Here is a 19,097-nt window from a genome sequence, read left to right on the forward strand (position 1 = left end):
ATCTTATTCCTGAGTTCAGGAAAACAGTTGTAACACCAGCTGCCCTTAATGGTAATCTTATCACTTTAGAACAGACTTTTTGTTTCGGGATGTGTTTCTACAATTAACACAGACCTTATAAACTGACAGGCATATCTCAATTAGCACAGACTCAGCAGGCTGAGAGGCCTATTTCCTTCTAATGGTCAGGCCAATCCAGGGTCTGTTCTAGGCTTTTCTTTCTCACATTTTCCCATAACATACACATATTATTACTTTAATCGAACATCTGCCTCACAGAAGAGTTGTGAGGATAAATTAGTTGATGTTTCTGAAGCCTCAGATCCTATAGGGATGTGCACCATAAAAAAGCACCAAATAACTAACTAGCTAATGTTAAAAACACAATAACGTGGTGGTTCTTAATTGCTCATCAGCCAAGGCTCCTGTTTACACTGTGGTATAGAAGATGTTGAAATAAAGCATCCTGGAAGGCAATGGAAAGAAATAAGGATTTATTTCTTTTATTTGCAAGAGAGTGAAACAGCTGAGTTGACTTTTAGGGAAGATTTGTTGTGGAGAAAAATCCCTCCCAGTGGCCATGTGTTTTGCAGGTCTGTGTCTCATTTGGAGTTTTACAAACTCACACCCAAGATTATTGACTCTAAAAACACCGCAATGTAGGAACATACTGTACAAATTCCTTCCCTTAAATGGCCTGTAATGTTATTACCAGAAATAAATATACTTTCATGGGGCAGGAGGGATGAGGGGTGACTGAGTATGTGTGTGTATTTAACATCATATAGGTAGCAGTTTTATCAGGGCCATAGCCTGAGAGGGGCATCTACCCATGGCACAAAGCCACAGAGGTGGGAAAATGGGGCCAAAACGGAGGCAACATAAAGACCTGCTTGCTAGGGCCAGTCCGGTGTGGTGGTGCTGGGGAGTGGAGGAGCACCACCTCCACCCCGACTCACCTTAGCAGACCACCCACCCTGTCTGATTTGGGGTGTGGGGGGGTGCAACCAAAACATCTGGGGAGCCACATAACACTTCTGGGTGGAAAAATGGCCCAAAAAAATGTTAGGGGGTACAAAGATGCTTGCTCTCGCTGGGTGCTAAAATGCCTAGTTACAGCTCTGTGTTTTATTATCATAAAAGTGCAAAGAACCATGGGCTGCTGGTTTGGCGCCCAGGGACGCACTAAGATCTACATGACAGCTTGTCTACACTGGCAATTTACAGCACTGCAGCTTTCTGGCTCAGGGGTGTGAAAGAACACCCCGCTGAGCGCAGCAAATTTCAGCGCTGTAAAGCCTCAGTGTAGACAGTGCACCAGCGCTGGGCGCTGCTCCTCTCCTGGAGGTGGTTGCTGCTCCGCGACCACACAAGGCACGTTAAAGCGGTGCCAGTGTAGACTGACAATAGCGGTATAGGTACAGCGCTGTAGCTCTGCTAGCATAACCCCCCACAGCCTAGACGCAGCCCACCAAGACCAGGGACTAGAATCGGCTATTTTGAACCCTGATCGTTTGTTTTAGCCACACACTCATTCTCCTCTGAGCCACTGGACTCTTGGGTTTCAGAGTAGCAGCCTGTATCTGCAAAAAGAACAGGAGGACTCGTGGCACCTTAGAGACTAACCAATTTATTTGAGCATGAGCTTTCCTGAGCTACAGCTCACGTCATCCGATGCGTACAGTGGAAAATACAGTGGGGAGATTTATATACACAGAGAACATGAAACAATGGGTGTTACCATCCACACTGTAATGAGAGTGATCAGGTAAGGTGAGCAATTGCCAGCAGGGGGGCGGGGGGGGGCACCTTTTGTAGTGATAATCAAGGTGGGCCATTTCCAGCAGTTGACAATTTGACTCTTTCCCCTTGTTTATTCCCCCCCCCGCAAGTTCTTGTCAACTGCTGGAGACGCTCCCTGCGGCGGAAAGCCAATGAGGGCCGTGCCGCGCCGCCAACCTGACGACAGCGGAAGCTCTGCACGAGGGGCTGGGCTGGGCTGGGCTGGGCTAAAGTCCTGTCCGGCTGCCTGGAGCGAGCTGGGCGCTTGTGTCCTGCCCGCCGAGCCAAGGCGCGGGGGCACCTAGGGCTGTCTCCCGGGCTGGCCGCTTCCGCATGGGGCGGCTGCCGCTGAGCCTCGCCGGGGTCGGGTGAGGCGACGCTCGCTGGCTGCGGACGCTGCCGGGAGCCGAGCCCCGCCGCCGGGAGCAGGGATGTCCGCGCCCTGCTGCGCGGGCCAGGTGAGCGCCGGCAGGGGCGAGTCCGCTCCCCGGGGTGCCTGGGCGGGTCCGCGGGGCTCGCTGCCCCCTGGGGGCTGCCTGGGTCCGGCGGGCAGCGCTCGCTGGTTGTCGGCCCCGCTCCCGGGTGCCCCGCTCCCGGGTGGCCCCGCGCTCCGAGGGAATCGGCCCTGAGTTCCGCCTGGTTTCGGACGAACCCCGCCCCCCAGCTCCTCGGGCAGCAGGGGCGGCCCCGCCGGGCTGGCGACTCGCAGGGAAGCGGGGCTGACCGGAGCTTGCAGGGCGGGGGCAGAACCGGGGCTAGGCATAAGCAGACTAAGCTTTTTATTATAAGACCGTGCCTGTTTTTGTGTGTGTGGCGGGCGGCGGGATATTCTTGCTTAGAGCCCCCAACACGCTAGCGCTGGGCGGGGGTTTGCTGCTGAGAGGGTCCTGGCAATGCTGGGGGGGCTCCGACCGGGAGCCTGGTGCAGGCTCTACGGGTCTGGCCGCGGGAGGGAAACTTGCAGCGGAGTAGCTACATTGGTGCAGATCCCCGGGGGTGACCCCCGAGGGAGCGCAGGTGCAGAGCAGGGCGCACAGGTGCCACTCATGTGGTGGCCTCAGGGCTTGGCCTCAACAGAAGGAACTATGTTGATGTTAAAAGAAAAGGAGGACTTGTGGCACCTTAGAGACTAACCAATTTATTTAAGCATAAGCTTTCGTGAGCCACAGCTCACTTCATCGGATGCATGCATGCTGTAGCTCACGAAAGCTTATGCTTAAATAAATTGGTTAGTCTCTAAGGTGCCACAAGTACTCCTTTTCTTTTTGCTAATACAGACTAACACGGCTGCTCCTCTGAAACCTATGTTGATGTTGTTACACTGGTTCAAGTGTCCCTAGCATGCACACACCCTTGTGACGCTTGCACCTCAACTCTGATAAGGCTGCAGCACCCTGGTGCCTAAATGACCAAGCAAGAGGGGAGAGGTACGCATGGGCTGGATTCTGATCTGTTACACAGGTGTAAATCAGGAGTAATTCCTAGTTTTAGGGGGAGGAGTTCTACAGTTATGTCACCGTGACTGAAACCAGAATATGGCCCAAAGTAAGTGAAGTTGGCCAGCTAGGCTATGTCTTCACAGCCCAGAAGATGGGAAAAATCCCCACCCCTGAGAGATGTATTTATACTGACCTAGTCCCCTGCGTAGACAGTGCTATGGTTACTCGAGGGGACATAGGTATGGACATAATGAAGCACTATAGTGGCGCAGCTGCACCTTTTTAAGTGTAGACCTGCCCAATGGCACCTGTGTTTTTTACTGCAAAGTCAGCACTATGCTCTAGGTGTGGTGCCTTGTCTCCACTAGGATTTTACAGCACAGTAGCTAACTAAATGAGCACTAATTAACCAGTGGTAAAACCACACTGTTTTTAGCAGTGAAAACAAAGTCCAGGTCAAATCCACAGAGGGTTTTGAAAACAAGGAGAGTAGTTTTAGCTGGCTGAAATAAATAAGAAGTCAGTGAAGTTGTTTGTGGATGGGGGTGACTTTGTTCAAATGACAACAGAAGTTGGTCCAATGCAAAATACTACCTGACCAGCCTTGTGTCTCTAAGCGGGGCACCAGCAATCAGCAGATGCTCAAGTAGGGAGAGCATGGGCTCTCCTTTAAGAGGTCATAGAGGAACCTGCAGTTAAATAGCCACTTGCTCCTGTTTGCTGAGTATTGGGCAGTCAGTTCAGTGGAATGAGATTAAATGAGCTGTTTCTGAAACCCAGACTGGAAAGCATTTGCTGCTCTCTAAACCCAGACTGAGTGCTGAGACTGGCGCTTTTCTGCATGGGCAGCCTGGGGCTTTGGGGGAAGCTAGCTTGCTGCAGCACCCCAGGGCAAGGTAACCGTTCAGAGAGATCTGGTGGGGGGTGCTACAGCTGGTGTCTTGCTATATTTGCTGTAGAATGCACCTTTGTCTGATCACTTACTATGCTTGAATTACAAATACGCTGTCTGATGGTGTTAATCTGGCTTGCTAAGAAACCCCATATTTTAAAACAGTGGTTAAAAAGCCAAAATACTAATATATGTGTAATATGGGCATGTGAACGGACAGCCCCTTAAGTTTCTCGTTGTGGCTTTTATGCCATTAGGTGGGAGTTTTGAAACTCTGCCCCCCCTCACACCCAGTCAGTTCTGCATTTAGAGAATGAAATGAGATATCTGTGGAAAATTTTCCTCCACACTGGAAACACAAAGAGAAATCCCCACAAAAAGTAAAATTTACGGTCACCCCTGAGGAAATGCATTCAACGCTTTCAGTCTGAGCAGTGCTATGGTTCTGGTGTTCAAGCTACTTTCTATAAAAGATGAAGAGGCAAACTGATTCTCAAGGGAGATGTCTTGTGGTGTGTTAAATAATTTTTAAAATACTTTCAGTACCTTTTTGACCTTTTAGAGAATAATATACAAAACATAGTACAGTCATGGTTGCTTTTGCCTTTAACTCGAGAAGATTTTTAAATTGGATTTCTTCACTCCTTTTAGTGCAGTTGGAAAATCTTGCATTTATGACTTGTTAGCTATCAAAAAACATTCTCAGCATTTGTTCTCTGAAATTTCTGCTAGCTCGTCAAACTTGTCCTATCTTGTTCAATGTTAAAACTCCTTATTAGCATAGTTGTAAAATGTGTACGGATGTATGTTTATAGAGTACTGTGTAAAACTGTCACCATACTCAGGATTTTTAATAATTAAAAATTGCCTTTTTTTCCATGGGTGCAGATGGCTGGTGTCCCTGACTAAACTGCAGCTGTGTAATTGCATTCTGCCTTCCAGTATCATTTCTATCAGAGATAATAGCATCACCTTCTCTATCTGTGAATGCAAAACATTTATATTGATGGAATGTTATGGCTTAGAACTTAAATACAAGAAGCTATAGCTAGGAGTAATGGTATGTAAATTCAGAAATGGAAAACTTGGACTGAACATCAGGAAAAGATTCCTGGCAGATCTATAGCCTGTGGAGTAATCTCCCAAGGGAAGTAGCAGAAGCAGCATCACTTGGCACACTTAAAAGTAGACTGAGTAGTGAGTGTAAAATAACACATACTGCACTGATAGGGAGATAGGAATAAATGGTGTAAATTGGCCTTTTAAAACTAGAATCTATGCTGCATTCTAAAAATAAACAAGCATGCAGTGGTTTGTCCCCCTCATTTTGTTTGTTATGGGTCAAAGGGTTGTCTATGTTATGGATTGACCAGTGTAAAGTTGGGGTTGCACCAGTTGTGACTTTATCGAGTTGGAAACTGAAGTAAGTCACACTGGTTCATTGCATTTACTCTGGGATTTTGTACCAGTGTAGCTATACCTGTGCAAAAATGTGTAATGTGCACAAGGTCCAACAAGCGAAGTGTGTGTCTTATGAGAACACAATGGATTTGTTGGGAAGGGCTGAGAGATGCTCCTAGAATCCTGAAAGTAAACTTTCATTATGGGACAGTATTTAAGGTAAGACTTTTTTAGGCCAGCCATGTTTATGTCCCTTAAATACTGATTGGCAAGAAAGTTATTGCATTGAGGAACTCCTTAGTCCCTTGTATTTTTCACCTTTCCCTGACAGTTCCTGTCTTCTCAAGGCACTCTTATTACGTACCTGCAGTGAGTCTCTTGCCCCTGGGGATGGGGAACCATAATAGGATCAAGATTTAAAACAGTGTAGCGTCTCTCATTTTGTAGAGCATGCAAAGTCTCCTATTTTGGTGCTTACAAGGACTCCAGTCAGCTCTCCATAGTCTTAAAAACAAAAACTGATGCAGTAGTGTAGTGACTGTGAGCGGATTCCAGTTTGCAACTATTATAACTGCTGTGGATCCCTGTAGGGGTGTAGAGGGATAAAGGTGGTGACTGAACTGGATTTCCCCAAGCTGCCGTTCTCACTGATGCTTTTTAATACATATCTTGTCTTCATACTGCAAAAGTTTACAGATCTTAAAATCTTTGTTTCAAAGTGTGGAGATAGTATAAGTACACCAGGCTGGTGAGCCTGGAGGACTGTCTTTACAGCAGTGGGAGTGGTGGGGGGTGCCACAGAGACCAGCTCACAGCGTTCTATCGGCTGTCAGCTCACCATGCTCAGAGTAGGGCTACCCTATATGGTGGCTAAAACTGGTGCCTGCTGGCATCTTGTCTGCACTAGCGTATCCATCCTTACAGCTCTAATGGTGGGATAGTAACCAATAGTGTAAGATGTGTATGGTTCCTGACTGGCTCTAAAGACTAAATGTCAGTCTTCTTAAAGCCACTATTGATATTGCTAGTGGTAGCATGGTTAGATTTACTAGGCTAGGATGGCAACTTAAATACTGTTTCCGTGTTGCTAATTGTAACTTCTTTGAATGGAGAGAAATTATCCTATTAGTAGGGCCCTACCAAATTAATGGCCATGAAAAATACATCACGGACTGTGAAATCTGGTCTCCCGCTGTGAAATCTGGTCTTTTGTGTGCTTTTATCCTATACTGTACTGATTTCATGGGGGAGACCAGTGTTTTGCAAATTGGGGGCCCTGACCCAAAAGGGAGCTGCAGGGGGGATCACAAGGTTATTTTAGGGGTTTGCAGTATTGCCATCCTTACTTCTGCACTGCCTTCAGAGCTGGGTGGCTGGAGAACGGCGGCTAGTGGCCGGGCACCCAGCTCTGTAGACAGCGCCACGCCAGCAGCAGCGCAGAAGTAAGGGTGGCTATATCCTACTATACCGTCCTTACTTCTGCATTGCTGCTGCCCAGCTCTGAAGACGCAGTACTGCAACCCCTCCTACAATAACTTTGCGACCCATCCCCCTCCACACACACACAACTCCTTTTTGGGTCAGGACCTCTACAATTACAACATTGTGAGATTTCAGATTTAAATAGCTGAAATCATGAAATTTACAATTTTTAAAATCCTATGGCTGAAATTGACCAAAATGGAGGATGAATTTGGTAGGGCTCTATATATACACATGTATATATTAAAAAAAGCCTGCTTCCTTACTGGCTCTATGAAGTTGTTTAACTGTCTGTAAAACCAGCAGAAAATTTGGATTAGAAAGAACCTCTCTTTTTATTGACCACCAGCATCATAGCTTATTGCTCCAAAACTGCAACCAAGACCTGGTGTTATCACTTTTCTCAAATAGTTCCTCAAAGTGCAAGATGTTGACAGAGGGCATTGCATCAGGCAGTGTTTGGCCCCGAATGTGAATGTGGAAAGCCTAGACATTCTTCAACTTCCACGTGGTCATATCTCCAGTTTTTGCCCCCCATGCCCTTAGTTGATTTAGAGTTTACAAATGTTTTTGTTTAAGGTCAGTGCCTGAGTGGAGGAGTTCTGAAGGAGCCAGGTTCTCGACAATCATCAGCATTTTTTCCATTTTGTTACTCTTCAGCTTTCCGTAATGGTATTTTGGGGTAAGGAATTTTCAGAGGCAAAGCTCTTTCTGGACTTCCATCTCTCAGGTGGTGGAAGTGTCCATGCAGTGGGTGTCTCAGAGTATTCAGTTGTTTTTGCCTCCTTTCTTTGGCATGCATCCTTCCTTGCTGATGGTGATGCAATCCCCATGAGGTAGCATACTGACAGTGTGGGAGTCAGTTTCAAAGTTCTTGTGATGATCCTACAGGACTGATTGTGTTGAATATTATTGTGTGCGTGGCTTGAGCATAGAAAACAGTGTTCCACACTGAAGAACACAAGGTGAGACTGTTTGCTTGGAGTGTTTTGGGGTCATCTCCCAATTGGTAATGGCTGATTTCTAGGGAAAACAGTTCTTCAAGTAGTGTCCTTATGGGTGCTCCACTTTTGATCAGAGATTTTCAGTAGTAGGGCTCTGCCTGTACTGAGGATATATAGAGATGTGTGAGTGAACTGCCCTCAGTTCCCTCACAACCACCAGACAGCCTGGGATAGTGCCTTTAGCATGCCTGCTTCCAGTTTTTCCTGAAGCTTGCCTTTTACTGTCGCTTAGTGTAGTTTTAGTTGGTTGGATAGACCCCCTTTTTTACCATTGTTTTTCTGTCAAACCCAACACCTTTCACCTGCCTTTTTTTCTTTGCTTGTTATGCTGGGTTATGCCAAGCTTCATGCGCTGCCTTTCCTGCTGTTAGACCACCATGGTTAGCGATGGTCATTCTTGGTGCCTCTGTTTAGGGGACATCCAAATACCATCCAAGGGTAAGATCTGTACTTCTTTTAAGAGCAGTTCTAGAAAGAACAGAGAAATTAAATTTTGGCTCCACATGATGGAGCAAGCCCTCAGACCAGCTTCAGACCCAGCTCAGAAGATCAGCCATATGCTGCATTTACTGCCCTGTTGACCTTTGTATCCCAGTCACTGAGATCTTTGTGAGATAAGGGTGAAAGTACTGACAAGGCTCCAAGGAAGAGAAGTTCTGAGTCTCCCACCAGAGAGCCTTCTTCGATGAAATCTTGGTCACCCCAGGAGCCCTCAGTTCCCAGAATAGGTACCTTTGAGGCTCCAAGTGGTCCTGCTACCAGGAACTTGTCAAAGACTTTGAGTTCCTCTAAGAGCCGCTGTACCAAGCGTGTTTCAATACTGAAGATGTCCTTGGTACTGATGGATCCAAGAACTCTGCTTCTTGGAAACTGGTACCCTTTGCAGACCCCAAGCATTCTGATGCCTGGAGGCTAGTAACATCCACCTCAGTATCCAAACTGGTATCCCAGTCTGGTATATCAGTGTGCCAGAAGCTGTCAACATCTCTGGTACTGATATTGACTGTTAGACACGTGCCTCTGAAGGAATAAATGCCCTTACACTTACAGAAACCGGTGAAACAATCAACAATATTGGTACTGACCCCGACTCTTATGGAGCCTCAGTCGACTTTGGCTCAGATACATTCAGTACCACAAAAATTAAGATACTCCAGGGATCTTTTTGTTTCTGAAGAAGCAGAGTTTCCATTGCTAATGGATACAAAGTGCTTGTGAGTACCAAGATCTACTGGATTGCTGAGACCATCTCTTTCCCTGTTGCCTCTTACCTTTCCGTTAACTGCTGCATAGGGTAGACAACTACTTTACCTTCATTGTCTGCCACGCTGTTGGACTATGTTCAAGATGATTCCTGGGATTCCCGCATCTCTATTCAAGGATCTCCCATCTTATCGTGGTGAGGACATCTCCTTGGTCACCTACCCTGAGAGGGACGTGGCTTGGGAGAAATAACTTTCGGGGCCCTCCTCATTGGTATGATCAATCCTGAATGCCCCCTCCTCTACCTTATGGTCCACATCAGTGGCCATATTTGGAACATGGACTCTTTGTTGCTAGCTGTTTTCAAGAGCTCCTAGCTACTCCCATGGGGAGCATAGACAAAGACATTTTCCTATTCCCTCTCTCCCTCCTCAGCAGCCTTTGCCTCAGGAAGAAACTTTTGAGGAGCAAAATATCCCTACACATATTGCCAGATAATGCCTCTACTATCTTCTTTGGCTGATGTTTTTAAACCGTTTCACATGCTGATGAAACATTGCTGATTTGCTCCAAATTTCTTTAGAAAAGGTCCAAGAGTCACAACATAAACTTTGTCGAATGTAAGAGGTCTAATTCGCTGCATGAATTGCATCACCTGTCAGTTAGGCTCTTTAAAAACCTGCTAACATTAAACTGGCACACCCCTGCCATGGCATCGCCTATATATAAATGTGCAGACACAAATTCTGAGTTCTTCTTCTCCCACCCATCACCAAATTCTTTAGTTATGGATGTAGTCAATGAACATGCCAGACAGCATCATACAAAGTCTGTGCCTTATGGTAAAGACCAAAAACGACTTACTATATTCTGTCGCAAGAGCTACTCTTCTGCAATCCTGTAATTCAGGATCACAAGTTACCAAGCTCTGATGGCAAAATATGACACCAATTATAGTAAATTAAACACTTGTCTCCCTGAGGAACACTAAAAACAGTTCAGAGCCATTATGGGTGAAGGTCAGCTCTTAGTGAGGATAACATAGCAAGCCTCCCTAGAGGCAACCAGTGCTGCAGCTTTATCCATCTCCACTGCTGTTGTCATGCATCAAGTGTCTTACCTGCAGCTGTCTGGTTTTCCTAGGGAGGCCCAAAATACTGTGGGAGGCCTCCCCTTTGATGGACTCCAACTTTTTTCAGAGTCCACAGACAAATCCGTATATACCTTAAAAGACTCAAGGGCCACACTCGGATCTCTGTCTGGTCCAATTTCTAACTATCATAGATCCATAGAGTCAACTAGAAAGAGACCAACGTATCAAAAAGAGAGCTGTAGCTTACGAAAGCTTATGCTCAAATACATTTGTTAGTCTCTAAGGTGCCACAAGTACTCCTTTTCTTCTTCCTACCACTACTGTTACCTTTGCCCAACTGTCATCCTCAGCTAATTCTGATGGTTTGCCAAGGGCCAGGAACATCCTCGCTTTGAGAATCTGCAGCTGCACCACCCTACCCATCTGCCATCTTTTGGCAATTGGATTTTCCATTTTTGACCTGTCTAGGAACAGATTACTTCTGACAAATTGGGGTTTCAAGGATATAATATTGGGTTACTCCACCCATTTTACCACTCTCCTTCCTCCTGATTCCACTCCCCTTCCCGACCCTTTTCTGGGGCCCATCTCATGAACCATTACAGAGACAGGAAGTTATCTCTGTCCTATGTGTAAGAGCCATAGAACTAGTTCCAATCCAGCACAGGTGGAAGGGTTTCTCTTCCAACTACTTTCTGGTTCCAAAAATGAATGGGGGTAGGGGATAGAGACTGATACTCGAGGGCAGGCTCTTAAATGCCTTTGTGAAATCATAGAAATTCAGGATGGTGACTCTCGCATTTATAATTCCGTCATTAGATTTCAAAGATTGGTTCGTGGCTCTTGACTTTCAGGTTGTATATTTTCATGTTGCCCTTCATCCCTCTCACAAGAGATTTCTCCATTTTACAGTCAGGATCCCATCCAATATTGAGTGGTTTCCTTTGCCCCCAAGGGTATTCTCAAAGGTCATGGTGGTGGTAGATACTCACCTATGTTGACTGGGAATAATCATCTTTCCTAACCTTGACAATTGGAAGGGCTGGTTGTACAACCAGGTTTTCTCTGCAGTAAAGATGACTGTCCCTGTCCTGTAGGCTAGGATTTCAACTCAACATCAAGAAGTCCATTTTGACCTCACTAGAACAAATAAACTTCAAAGGGGCTTCTCTGAATGCCTTAACAGCCAGAGCTTACCTTCCCGTGGAACGGTGTATGACTTTAACAATACTGATAAGCCCCCAGACGTTGGCAAAAAATGGTTTCCAATTGCTGGGTCCTATGGCAGCCTGCACCTGTGTGACACAATGCATCAGGTTACACCTTCACTACTTTTTAGGATGGTTCAGAACATTCTATATTCCAAAAAGGCACAGCCTAGGCAAGCTAATATCTGTCCCTCGCCAAGTACTGAGCTCACTCAATTGGCAAAAGGACCCATTCAAGGTCTGTATAGAAGTTCCTTTCACTCAACCTCCTCCCACTATTACCATAACATCGGTTACATCCCTCTTGGGGTGGGGGAGTGTGCCTGAGGGACATGCCTTTCAGGGCAAATGGATGCTTCAGGAGTCTCTTCTGCACATCAGCCTCCTTGAACTGAGAACTGTCAGGAAAGCCTGTATCCAGTTCTTTCCATTAATCAAGGGTACATCCGTCAAGATCATGATAGACTACGTGACCTGCTGCATGTACTATATCAATCATCAAGGAGAGGCAAGACCTTCTCTCCTTCCACCAATTTGTGCCGAAGCAATAAGTTACATTCATCAGTCAGCTACTCTTCCGCTATTGGCACTATTTTATCTATTTTTTATCCTTTATTATTGACTGTAATTTCCTTTTTATTCCCAAATGTATAAGCTAACTCTGCCTTCAGCATGGTGAAAGCATGTCTGCATAAAGAACTCGGGCTGAAGGCATGTTAGAGGGCTTTCCCTTCACCCCCTCCCCTGGTTCTTGTCACACAGACAGAAAGCAGAAGACCTCCAAAGTGCAGGCAATGCAATGTTTATTGGGTTAGTTGAAAGCAAGCATATCCATAGCTCCACATGCCGGCAGAGTCTGTTTCCTAGTGTTCTGTTCCCAGCTCTGATGCCGCAAAGCATTTACCCTGTATCCCCCTTCCCAGCTCTGATGCTGCAGAGCCTTGCCTTGTCCCCGTTCCCCATTCCCACCTCCTTAGCAGGCCCAAATATACCTGCAGTGCACGCGCCTAGTCTCACCCCTTACAACTTATGGTCAAGTTTCGTTTTGGAGGGTCGTGAGTCAGGGTGGTCTTCATACCACCTCTTTTGTATCCCATGGGAGGGGTAAGGAATGAGGTTGTGTTCTGGCCAAGGCCAGGCCTTTCTTTGGCTTTTAGGGTGTCTTAGGCCCCCTCAAACCTCCTTGCCCCTCCTAACTGGTTGCTTGACCTTGGCTTGAGAGAGGAGCCAGGCAGCCTTTCCGTGTATGCTTTTATATTACGCTCCCACCATACGCTGTAACACTTATCTCTTCCCATTATGGTATCAAACCTATCTGGTCAGGCAGAAGCAACACACACAGTGTCTTTTCTGTCCTTCGTTTACACATTAGTATACAATATAAGCATATCAAAAAGACACACCCAAATTTGTATCTCAGGCTGACAAACAAGCCGATATACTAACAGTACCTCTCCGTTAGGTAGATGAGAGAGGCAAAAGTGCTTCTTGTTTTTCTTGGTTTTCTGTTTGCTTTTCTATATTTCTGTTTGAATATCGACACCCACGCTCTTGCGCTAGAGAGACATATTCCTTTTTGATATGAACCACAGATATCAATTTTGTGCTAGTCATGGGAAACATTACTGGGTTTAATTTCAAAGTAGTTAGTTTTATTGTATAACTTGTTGGCCTTAAGAATGGGGAACAAATTCTCCTAGGACAGTATATGAATTAATGTTACTTTGTTTCAAGGCCAAGCCATGCCAAACATCCACTTGGTGATGCCTATCTAAATAACTGTGTTCTGATTTCTCAGAACAAAAATCCTGTTAGCCATTACAATGGCACACTGCTGAACTTGTAACAGCCATGCTACAGTATTTCTAACTCTGACTCAAAACTAGTAACAATAAGACATCTAGTATTAATTAACTACGTTGCATGACGTATATCCTTGCCAAGCGGATACTGGAATCCCGCTTTGAAAATACTTCAGTTTACAAAATACAATCTCTACAACTGATTCAAAACAGGAAATTTCCAAACTTGTTTAAAATGAACACATTGGAACCCTCATTCTTGTAATGCATTTATAACAGGAATTAAGTCTGATTTATTTACTTTTGGGTCAAGTCTCCTTTTAGTTTTTTAGATTTGTTAGCTCTTTTTAGATTTCCCCCTTCCTCACCCCTGGAATGTAATGGAGGATATAGTCTATACAAGACCTCCACAATAGAGGGTTGCTTTTGATTATATAAAACATCTGTTTAAATTTACAGGAAACAGGATTTTACATTTGGCTTTTCTTCTGTAGTTTGTCTCATGAAAGTAAAGTTGAGCTCATGTTTAAGAAAAGCAGCTGTTTGTGGAAAATCTTGATTTAAAATTGATATGTTTGTTAAATGAATGCAAATTAAATATGAAATATTGTAATCTAAAAACATTATGTCGTGATTAGGTAGTTCGTGAGAATGTAATACAATGTCTTGTCAAAACTTTCCATTTGGATCCTATGTAATTATTGGTTTCAGAGTAGCAGCCGTGTTAGTCTGTATTCGCAAAAAGAAAAGGAGGACTTGTGGCACCTTAGACTAACAAATTTATTTGAGCATAAGCTTTCGTGAGCTACAGCTCACTTCATCGGATGCATTCAGTGGAAAATACAGTGGGGAGATTTATATACATAGAGAACATGAAACAATGGGTGTTACAATACACACTGTAACCAGAGTGATCACTTAAGGTGAGCTATTACCAGCAGGAGAGCTGGGGGAGGGGGACCTTTTTGTAGTGTTAATCAAGGTGGGCCATTTCTAGCAGTTGACAAGAATGTCTGAGGAACAGTGGGGAGTGGAAGGAGGGGGGGATAAACATGGGGAAATAGTTTTACTTTGTGTAATGACCTATCCACTCCCAGTCTTCATTCAAGCCTAAGTTAATTGTATCCAGTTTGCAAATTAATTCCAATTCAGCAGTCTCTCGTTGGAGTCTGTTTTTGAAGTTTTTTTTTTTTTTTTGGAAGTATTGTGACTTTTAGGTCTGTAATCGAGTGACCAGAGAGATTGAAGTGTTCCCCAACTGGTTTTTGAATGTTATAATTCTTGACATCTGATTTGTGTCCATTTAGTCTTTTATGTAGAGACTGTCCAGTTTGACCAATGTACATGGCAGAGGGACATTGCTGGCACATGATAGCATATATTACATTGATGGATGTACAGGTGAACGAGCCTCTGATAGTGTGGCTGATGTGATTAGGCCCTATGATGGTGTCCCGTGAATAGATATGTGGACACAGTTGGCAACGGGCTTTGTTGCAAGGATAGGTTCCTGGGTTAGTGGTTCTGTTGTGTGGTTGCTAGTGAGTATTTGCTTCAGGTTGGGGGGCTGTCTGTAGGCAAGGACTGGCCTGTCTCCCAAGATCTGTGAGTGATGGGTCGTCCTTCAGGATAGGTTGTAGTTCCTTGATGATGCGTTGGAGAGGTTTTAGTTGGGGGCTGAAGGTGATGGCTATTAGCGTTCTGTTATTTTCTTTGTTGGGCCTGTCCTGTAGTAGGTGACTTCTGGGTACTCTTCTGGCTCTCTCAATCTGTGTCTTCACTTCAGCAGGTGGGTATTGTAGTTGTAAGAATGCTTGATAGAGATCTTGTAGGTGTTTGTCTCTGTCTGAGGGGTTGGAGCAAATGCAGCTGTATCGTAGAGCTTCGCTGTAGACAATGGATCGTGTGGTATGGTCTGGGTGTGGTGTGATCAATCTCTCTGGTCACTCGGTTACAGACCTAAAAGTGGCAATACTTCAACAAAAAAACTTCAGAAACAGACTCCGAGAGACTGCTGAATTGGAATTAATTTGCAAACTGGATACAACTAACTTCGGCTTGAATAGAGACTGGGAGTGGATGGGTCATTACACAAAGTAATTTCCCCATGTTTATCCCCCCCACTGTTCCTCAGATGTTCTTGTCAACTGCTGGAAATGGCCCACCTTGATTATCACTACAAAAGGTTTTTTTCCTCTCCTGCTGGTAATAGCTTACCTTTAAGTGATCACTCTGGTTACAGTGTGTATGGTAACACCCATTGTTTCATGTTCTCTATGTATATAAATCTCCCCACTGTATTTTCCACTGAATGCATCTGATAAAGTGAGCTGTAGCTCACGAAATCTTATGCTCAAATAAATTTGTTAGTCTCTAAGGTACCACAAGTACTCCTTTTCTTCTTTTTATGTAATTATTGATATTTAAAATTATGTGAGTCAACTTTACAGGTCTGTCTGTCAAATTATGTAAGCTGCTTCCTCAGTCAGTACCACTCTGTATTTAGCAATAGTATCTTGTGATAAAATGCAATAAGATCTGTCCTTAATGGAATATCAGATTTATGCTATACCCAGTACTGCCTGAGTATGGTATACTATATCAGATTTATACTATATTCAGTTCTGAGAGTAAAATGAATCAATCTCAAAATCAAGTTTTTTGTGCTGGTTTTTTTAAAAATCAATATATCTTGCTTTTGGATTGTCTTCTGGCTTTTCAGTTTCCCCCCTCCCTACCTGCAGTGTGTGGATGACAGTTAAAGGTTGAAAAATCAACCTTCGATACATACAAAATGTGTGCACAAAAATGCAGGCTCTGGCTCTTCTGGGCTCCAAGTCTCTCCCCTCTTCTCCCCACAGCTTTTGGCTTTCCTGGCTCCCCACTGTCTGGCTTCCCAACTCAACCAGCAAGCTCCTGCAGCCCTCCACTTCCTCCAGCCCCAGTTGTCTGGCAGGCTCCAGCTTGCGGGGGTTTCCCCTGGGCCCTTCTCCATTGACTCCTCCTTTTGGCATTGTGGTGGCAGAGGGAATTAGGCCAACCACAGGAAAGGGGTTGTGCTGAGTCTGCTCCAGAACTCTGGCCTGTTGGAGCCCACTGGGGTGCCCTGTGATAATGCAGACAGCTGCTATGGTTGTTTGCTGAATAAGTGGTAGAGTGGCCTCTACTGCTGGAGGGGAGAACCTTGCAGCTCAGGCAGGATTCTTGTGCTGCCTGTGTTGTCTTACAAGATCCTCCCCAAATTTGCCCTTTAATGTTGGCAACTCTTTTTACTACATAGGGTTGCTACCTGGCCAGTTTTTGCAGTGCCTTGCCTGTTGCCGGTGGAAATTTTGCCTTTTTTTTGGTCATGGCACCAGTGTTACTTCTGTAAACTGCAGCATGCACACTTGGCGGCGGCCATGCAGCATACAATTTCCAGTGCGCACAAGTCACATGGCTTGAAGTGGACCATGGCTAGCACAGCAGCCAGATGTCACTCTGTAAGCCAGGCCCTCAACCTGCCAAACCCATGGCAGGTACTCTTAGTGCGTGAGGGACTTGAGGCTCACCAGCAGGGGGAGAGAAGGTGGTGGAGACCATGGTGGAGAATGCATGGGCTCCTGGGATGGCATGGTAATGGGGACTTACTCAAGGGCTGAGGCTTCTGGGAGGGGGGTGAGTGTAGAAGTTCATGGGAATGTAACAGGCAAAGAGGCCATGAACCACCCCCAAGTGCCCACCTGCGCTACTGCCTGCATGGGAGGGGAAGAGGAGGGTCAGGCTGGTGGGGACCTGGGGAGTTGGTCAGTGGCTGGTTTTTCTGCATTTCAGAGCTGGCAACCCTACTACTACAAAATTCAAGAGATCTTGTCCTTTGGAGAGCGTCTCCATATAAGAAATGCTGGTTCTGCAGCCGTATTGCACTTGGAGAGACTGCCAGCCTGAATTAGTTAGTTTTAAAAAGGAGTGAAAATTAGTTTCACCTGCATTACTGCTTACCTCCCCTCCTCCACCTGGCAGATTTTTGTGGCTTTCCAGTCCTTTTCTCCCTCCCTTGTTATTGTATGGATCGTTAGTAAGAGATTAAACTAGTTTATATGTGGCAAATGGCAAAATCTAGTTGTCAGAGGTGCAGTTACCCTGAACCTGTATCTCTACCCCTACCCCTCCAGCATTTATAGTCTACTCCAGGAGTGCCCAGTCAGGTTTCCAAATATCTGTGGGCAGGGACCTTTATCCCACTCCCTTCTGACCAGAGGTTTTTAAGGCTGCAGAGCTTCCTGCCTTACACTGCAATATCCCTAGCAAGCCAGTCTGCCTGAAGGCCGGTGCCTGCTCTTCACTGTCTCTCTTAGGGCTCTGACCCTGTCAGGGTTCCTTCCCCACTCTGAACTCTAGGGTACAGCTGTGGGGACCCGCATGAAAGACCTTCTAAGCTTATTCTTACCAGCTTAGGTTAAAAACTTCCCCAAGATACAACTTTGCCTTGTCCTTGAACCGTATGCTGCAACCACCAAGCATTTTAAACAAAGAACAGGGAAAGAGACCACTTGGAGACAAAAAGAAAAGGAGTACTTGTGGCACCTTAGAGACTAACCAATTTATTTGAGCATGAGCTTTCGTGAGCTATAGCTCACTTCATCGGATGCATACCGTGGAAACTGCAGCAGACTTTATATATACACAGAGAATATGAAACAATACCTCCTCCCACCCCACTGTCCTGCTAGTAATAGCTTATCTTGGAGACATCTTCCCCTAAAATATCCCCCCAAGACCTACACACCCCCTTTCCTGGGAAGGCTTGAGACCAATATCCTAACCAATTGGTTACAAAATCATCAAGACCCAAACCCCTGGATCTTGGAACAATGGAAAAATCAGTCAGGTTCTTAAAAGAAGGATTTTATTAAAAAAAAAAGAGAGGTAAAAATCGTCTATGTAAAATCAGGATGGAAAATACTTTACAGGGTATTCAGATTCAAAACACAGACGATCCTCCTCTGGGCAAAACCTTAAAGTTACAGAAAACGGGAATAAACCTCCCTCTTAACATAGGGAAAATTCACATAAAACAAAAGAGAAACTAATCCGCCTTGCTTGGCTTACCTATACTGGTTGCAATATTGGAGACTTGCATTAGGATGGGTTGGAGAAGATGGATTTCTGTCTGGCCTCTCTCAGTCCCAAGAGAGAACAACCCCGTAAACAAAGAGCACAAACAAACCCCCTCCCCGCCCAAGATTTGAAAGTATCTTGTCCTCTTATTGGCCCTTTGGGTCAGGTGCCAGCCAGGTTAGCTGAGTTTAACCCTTTACAGGTAACAGGATGTTGCCTCTGGCCAGGAGGGATTTTACAGCACTGTATACAGAAAAGTGGTTACCCTTTCCTTTATATTTATGACAGACCCTATTGCCAACAGTTACGTGTTACCACACAGCCCCTTCTGAGCAACGATGTATATTCTTAAGGTGAAAACATATAAAAAACAATAAACATTCTTATTCATGTGCTAAAAGCTTACCAGGAGTCAACCATTAGTCTTATGGGGCCCGAGTATACCTAGTCTTTTCAACTCTTCCGCCAAGGGTTGGGTCACCCTTGGACAGAAGATCCTGTCTGCTTACTGAATCAGAAAGAAAGCCAGTGTCCATTTAAACTCAGACTTTCTATGCCCAAAGCCTTTTCTTTGGGTCTCTGGACAGCCCAGTTTGAACCAGTGTAGGCAAGCCTCTGCAGGGGGTAGTACCTCTCTGGAAGTGTTAAAGGTGAATAACTTTAGTTTAATCACCCCTGCTGTTCTTTAGCT

General features: G+C 45.2%; 1 protein-coding gene across 1 annotated transcript in view; it reads left to right on the forward strand.

The window, feature by feature from the left end:
* Positions 1 to 2,005: 2,005 nt before the first annotated feature.
* Positions 2,006 to 19,097, forward strand: part of SERINC5 (serine incorporator 5) — a 62,765-nt gene continuing 45,673 nt past the window's right edge. The window contains exon 1 of the mRNA XM_077816973.1: positions 2,006 to 2,240. Coding sequence (XP_077673099.1) covers positions 2,214 to 2,240 — 27 coding nt within the window. The 5' untranslated portion in view covers positions 2,006 to 2,213. The remainder of the gene's footprint in view (positions 2,241 to 19,097) is intronic.

The sequence above is a fragment of the Eretmochelys imbricata genome, chromosome 5 (genome assembly GCF_965152235.1).
Source record: "Eretmochelys imbricata isolate rEreImb1 chromosome 5, rEreImb1.hap1, whole genome shotgun sequence".
In the NCBI taxonomy this organism is placed as follows: domain Eukaryota; kingdom Metazoa; phylum Chordata; order Testudines; family Cheloniidae; genus Eretmochelys; species Eretmochelys imbricata.